The 6749-nt window shown below is 41.4% G+C and overlaps 1 protein-coding gene across 6 annotated transcripts in view; it reads right to left on the reverse strand.

Moving 5' to 3' along the window:
* Positions 1 to 595: 595 nt before the first annotated feature.
* The window catches only part of Shroom2 (shroom family member 2), a 158109-nt gene continuing 151955 nt past the window's right edge, over positions 596 to 6749 (reverse strand). For 5 of the 6 annotated variants that reach the window (XM_021187851.2, XM_021187850.2, XM_029534183.1 and 2 more), the window contains 2 exons: positions 5216 to 5488; positions 2346 to 3669 (listed from right to left, as the gene is read on the reverse strand). In XM_021187851.2, coding sequence (XP_021043510.1) covers positions 3403 to 3669; positions 5216 to 5488 — 540 coding nt within the window. In that variant the 3' untranslated portion in view covers positions 2346 to 3402. Of the gene's footprint in view, positions 3670 to 5215; positions 5489 to 6749 lie in introns of all 6 variants that reach the window. The other variant, XM_021187853.2, reaches the window with a different exon arrangement.

A 6749-nucleotide genomic window follows, 5' to 3' on the forward strand; every position in this document is an offset into this window, starting at 1 on the left:
TAGCTGCACATGTAGCAGAAGATGGCCTAATCGGCCATCATTGGGAAGAGAGGCCCCTTGGTCTTGCAAACTTTATATGCCCCAGTACAGGGGAAGGCCAGGGCCAAGAAGTGGGAGTGGGTGGGTAGGTGAGCAGGGTCGGTGGAGTGTATAGGGAACTTTCGGGATAGCATTTGAAATGTAAAACAAAGAAAATATCTAATAAAAAAGCAAAAAAATAGCATTGTAATAGGTATGTTAATTCATTTAAGATTTTAATCCTTGCTGGGCGTGGTGGCACATGCCTTTAATCCCAGCACTCAGGAGGCAGAGGCAGGCAGATTTCTGAGTTCAAGGCCAGCCTAGTCTACAAAGTGAGTTCCAGGACAGCCAGGGCTATACAGAGAAACCCTGTCTTGAAAAACAAAAACAAAACAACAAAAAAAGATTTTAATCTTTGAGTACACTCAACATGTATGCTGTTCATTTTAGTTTGTTTTTAACTACAAGGAAACCATTTATATTTCTATACAGAATTATGACATATGTGATAAGTGTTCATACTGTTGACTTAGAAAGGACAAAATACACAGCAGCCTGCTTCAAGCTAAATCACAAGAATTTTATCTAGTATGCCCCTTTAGGGATATGTTTGGCACCAGTATACAGAAGGAAAAACTGTGCTGTGTGGTCCAGCTGGACACTACGCTAAGGACTGGGATTGCAGGTGTTCCCTACAGTGCCTGGTTTAGTATAGTTTCTGGAGGAGAAATGCTACTATTTGAACTCAGGGCACCATGTTCAAACCCTTTTCCTGTGGGCTACATGCCCAGCACTGGTATTTTTATTCTTTTTACAAAGCTATATAGTAGGAAATAAAGACATTCTACTTTCATTTGAAGAGACACTATTTATTTTGTTAAAGTCAAGCAAGAGGATCTGCTGATAACTGGTAAGCATCAAGCACGAATGTGCATATTTGCCAGGGCAGAGTTCAGGGTAAAGCCACAAAAGCTGACCACAAGCAAGGTCAGTATATGTACAGAGAGTTCCATAGCTGTGCCCGTGCCCATGCCCATGCCTATGCATGCCAAGGACCACAAGGACCAAACATTAGCACCAGATTGTTTCTTATGCAGTAATATCACAAGTCATAGACATTATGTACATGGACTCTCTGGAATTCTTGGGTCCCTGCTAATCAGACATGGAACAGGCAAGCAGAGAATGGATAGGAAGGTCATAATTGTTATGTGTTTCATTACAAGCATGCTAGAGCACTACATATTGTTTCCCATAACAGACAAGCTTGAAGCAACATGAAAAAGCAGGTTACAGACAAACAAAATTCCATTACTCACATGTTACACACATATCATTAAAATGTTCACAACACTGTATTTGAGGGTAAAGAACCACAGGTAAATAGCTTGGTGTAAATTAAAAACAAAATAGTCTGCAACTCCTTGGAAAGTTTGTGGAGAGCCAATATCGTGTTTTCTGATATGACTCACATTCACAGCAAGGGATGACCAAGTGGAAGGAGAAAGAGGCTGCAGTGGCAGATCGGGGACTTCAAAAGGTAGAGTAGTTTCATTTAACAGGAATCAACACTTTTGCAAAGATTTTCTTCTGACTGACATTGATAAGCTATAAACCATGTCATCCATGGTCTGTAGTACAGAAGCTCGCCCATCTTGACTCAGCTGTATGGAGGACACTATATCATCTTCACCAGAGCTTCTGCTGTCAATGTCTGTTCTTCTGGCTCAAGAAGCATGGATTCTAGTCCTTAGACAACTGTGTGTGGGAATGTGAACACGTACACATACACATGGATGTAAGTGTATTCTGGAAAAGGTGTGGCTACTGCTAAGAAAGGGGAATCTTTGTATCTGCTGCAGTCTCAGGGGAACATACAAATTAAATAATCCCTTGATAGAACAAAGACTAGTGATGCCTAAATATCAAGTCACCAGAGGACTTGTTCATCACTTACCATGCACTTAGTTACATAAACACCTTTTGAACACCAAGTCTACACACATTTAACATAAGCAAGTTATATACGCCATCGATAGCTGAACATTTCTCATGTGTTTATCTGCCATACATATATCCTCTTTGGTGAAGTTTCTAGTCAAGTCTTTTGCCCATTTTTTTTTCAAACAATTTCTACTGTTGGGTGTAGGAAGTTCTTTATACAAATCCTTTATCAAATAGATGTATAAAGTCATGAAGTAGGATATGCTGCTAAACCCAGAACTCAGGAAATGGAGGCAGGAGGATCAGGAGTTCAAGGTCATTGGACTACCTAGGGAGTTTGAAGCCAATCTGGGTTAGACTCTTCTAAAACAAACAAATATTAGCAAAAACAAAATGAGCAACAAGTCAGACACATGATTTAAAAATGTCTTTTCCCAATCTCTATCCTGTCAACTGGAAACCAACGGAATGACAGTGTAGCTTTAATGAGTAACACTCTATTTGTCATCTTGCCATTTGAACTGTTAAGGACAAAACTCTGTTTCAAATGTAAGCACTAGTCACTCCACAGGACCTCTGACCTCTAGATGGAGTCTTAAGTCTTAGGTTACATGGCATGTGGCCCATGGTAACAGACATAAAAAGAGATAAGCCACTGATTATCATTAAAGATCATGTATACAAATTAGTATTCCGGGGAAGGAAACTTCAAAATATTCCATTGGTCTCAGGAAATAAAAAGCAAGCAATAACATTATTAGCAGACACACTTTTATCCAATTAATATCACTTGGCTAGAAATTATTTAAGATGTGACAAGAAGGATACTAGATATCTGTTTAGGGTGTTTCAAAACATGCACACAAGTTATGTGATAATTTTAATCTTAGAATGAATGAATCCAATATGTAGGTTGTTTATTTTATAGTTAGTTTTTAACTACTAGGAAATTGTTCATGTTTTCCACACATGAATAAATTATCATCACTGATTTTTACGGAGTCAGAGAATGTCACCGTGACAGAATGATAAATGCTCACATTGTTAAATGAACAAGCACAGAACACACAGCAGCCCACGCCTGGCTAAATCACAAGGGTCTTTCCTTTCATGAACTGTAGTACTGTATTTGGCATCTACACGAGAAAGGAACACTGGTGCCACTGCTGCAAAGGAGGGCTAGGGAACCCTTGTTGACTAGCAAAGCCTGGCATTCTGTGAAATAACATGTGATACAAAACTATGTTCAGCAAACCAACAGAAATGAAAATCATAAATAAATCATCACATACTAGCAGGACATTATTGCTTTTTTACTAGCCTTGTGGCTCCAGAGTGTGTCTCTCCAGAGATGGGCAAATAGGCTTGGGTTCACTCTTGTAGTCCCAGGCATTAATCTCCAAGGCTCAGTGTCCACCATCTACAGGAATGGGCCTCTCATTTGCTTCTCTCAGGCTGTAGGCTGTCAAACAAACACTTGAGCTGCTCTTCACCCAGGTGGATTTTATCTTCCAGCTCTCGCTGCTCAATGATGAGAGCTGACTTCATCTTCACGAAGTGCTCATAGTCAGCCAGGTTCTCCTCGCTGAGGTAGGTGGCCAGGATGTCAAACACAATGCGCTCACGACGGTCAAGATTCTCTTTAAGCTCCTTGGCATCCTCATGCTGCTGAGTTAGGACTCTCTGTTTCTCCAACAGTGACTGCTATTAAGGGGAAGGGAGACAGAAAGTTCAGTTGAGGAATGACTAAAGCAGAGACTGGCTAACCCCTTAAAAGCCCTGCAGCTTTTGGAGACTTATCTCATAGCAATCCATGGAAATATTGAAGCCACATGGGATCCCCATAGGAATGACTAGGATGTAGTCTACATGTAACTGTGGCTAGCTTCTCTACATTTCTTCCTTCCCTACTCCTCTCAAAAGCTACTCGTAGGCCCTTTCTCAGTTTCCTTTCTCTGTGCCTTCTTCTCCCCCCACCCCCATGTGCCTTAAAATAAGGGACTAGCAACTACAAAGTTATGACATGCTTCAAAGGGGCAAAGGACTTTGGGCATCTGTTAGTTCCAAAATTGCAAAGGGGTAATACTATGATAAAGGTGAGCCTGGAGACACAGGCTTGTAATCTCAGCTACTCAGGAGGTTGGGCAGAAAGCAAAAATAAGATTGAGGCTATAACTCTGTGTTAGTTCCTAGTCTAAGTGAGACCATGGGTTCAATCTCTAGAATGAGAGGGTGAGGAGGAGAGGGAGAAGCACACACATACAGAGACTAAGATTGACAAGTGCTACAAAGACAAAGAAAGGTACAGAAAAGCAAGACACAAAGAAAGGACAGAACTGCTGGGAAGTTTGTAATGGAACAGCCCTCAACTCCTTACCATGTCCTGTTTGGGCGGGGGAGGGGGGTGTACAGTATCTTGCTTAAGGTCAAGATACAGACAACCATTGTCTCTAACACATAAAACTCACAGTTACTGCTTACAGTTTACAGAATACTCACATCCAATAGAAGCCCTACCAACTCCAAGATGAAGAAAGCTAAGAAAGGAAGAGCTGAATGCATTCAACATCTTCACATTGAGAATGGCAGAAAGAGGTCAGGAAAAAGAGGTTGTTTGTTAATTGTTACTAAATGTGTCCTGAACCAGAACCTCTTTTTGGCATGCCCATGACCATTCAAACTTTAGAGAGCACCTTGCTTTGTCAGGCTCAAGACAAACGAATAAGATATTTTCATGGCAAGAGGCCAGGTAAGGCCAACATACTCTAGTCAGAAAATAAGCAGACATTAACTGGGTCTATAAATGTGTTTCAGGCTGTTGAAACCACATAGGTGCCTGAAGGCTACTGAGATAGTAGTAGGAGAGTATGTTAGGTATTTCCTTAATAAGGATTTTAAGTTCCATAATATGCAAAGAATGTAGAGTTTGACTAAAATACAACCCATGAAATAAAGCCAGAAAGGAAGACACTTCTTTTCTTTTGACTACAAGAAAACTGAGGGTACACATGGTGTCACATGCTTAGAATGCCCCTGACTCCCTGCATCTACTTAGCTTGTTCTGTCATTTGAAAGGAAACCAAGAGAATGGACCCCAGATGTATCAGGGCACCATGCTCTAGACAGTACACAGGCCATGTACAAATAGTATGATGCTTCTTAAGAGCTGACTTTCTTAGCACCTTAAGGACAGCTTCTCTGAAGGATTCTCAACACTTCCCATTTCCCAGACAGATGGATTTGCATGTACCCGATCTCCAGGAGAAGGATTGTCATCTAAATTATTAAGGGCATTTTCCACACGGGCCAGGCGTCCTGACAGTGACAGCAGGAGGTTCACCACTTTGTCCAGGTCTCCAATGAACATCCGGAACTTGTCGAACTCATTGGGCTTGCAGACATCTTTCACAATGGCTTCCACCTCATCCCCAAGAGCATTGTTGGCTTGGATGTCTTCCAGCAGGCTCTCACGTGCTTCCCGGAGCACCTGCAGCTTGCGGCTGATACTGTCAATGAGTTCTTGCTGTAGTGCACAGAGAGGCATGGGGACATTTGTTAGGATGATCCCAAGATGGTGCCCAAAGTAAGTATAGCCAAATTACATACAGCCTAGGCAGAATTCATCCAGATTGGGTGTGTTAGTCTTTGCATCATCAAATAGTGGGGGTTTTGGAAAACCAGTGGGAGGAGAAGGCCTCCTGGTTAAATATAAACTTCCTTGTTTATATGAGCCAAAGAGGTAAGTCAGCAGATAAAGGTGCTTGTTGCCAAGTCTGATGACTTGAGTTCCATTCTCATACCAATTGTACTCTAACGTCCATACACATGCTGTGGTATGTGAATGCATACCCCCCCCCCAACATACACAAATGTTAAAAGAAACCGTATTTACTGAATATATAAACTCTGATGTGTATATATAGAAATATTAAAAAAAAAACAAAGGAGGGCTGGTGTATAGGTCAGTGATAAAGGATTTGCCTAGTATCCAAGAGGTCTTGGGTTCCAGGCTCAGCACCATTAAAATAAACAAACAAGCCGGGCAGTGGTGGCACACACCTTTAATCCCAATAATCAGGAGGTAGAGGCAGGCAGATATCTGAGTTAGAGCCCAGCCTAGTCTACAGAGTGAGTTCCAGGATAGCCAGGGCTACACAGAGAAACCCTATCACAAAGATTTAAAAAAAGAAAAGAAGAGAAGAGAAGAGAAGAGAAGAGAAGAGAAGAGAAGCGAAGAGAAGAGAAAAAAGAACACAACGTCTGTCAGTTAATCTCAAGTTGTACTACAGAGCAATTGTGATAAAAACTGCATGGTACTGGTACAGTGACAGACAGGTAGATGAATGGAATAGAACTGATGACCCAGAAATGAACCCACACACCTATGGTCACTTGATCTTTGACAAAGGAGCTAAAACCATCCAGTGGAAAAAAAGACAGCATGTTCAACACATGGTGCTGGCTCACCTGGTGCTTATCACTTAGAAGAATGCGAATTGATCCTTTCTTATCTCCTTGTACTAAACTCATGTCTAAGTGGATCAAGGAACTCCACATAAAACGAGAGTCACTGAAACTTAGAGGAGAAAGTGGGGAAACTCCTCGAAGATATGGGCACAGAGGAAAATTTCCTGAACAGAACAGCAATGGCTTCTGCTATAAGATTGAGAATCGACAAATGGGACCTCATAAAATTGCAAAGCTTTTGTAAGGCAAAAAACACTGTCAATAAGACACAAAGGCCACCAACAGATTGGGAAAGGATTTTTACCAATCCTAAATCT

The sequence above is a fragment of the Mus pahari genome, chromosome X (assembly GCF_900095145.1).
Source record: "Mus pahari chromosome X, PAHARI_EIJ_v1.1, whole genome shotgun sequence".
Taxonomy (NCBI): Eukaryota; Metazoa; Chordata; class Mammalia; order Rodentia; family Muridae; genus Mus; species Mus pahari.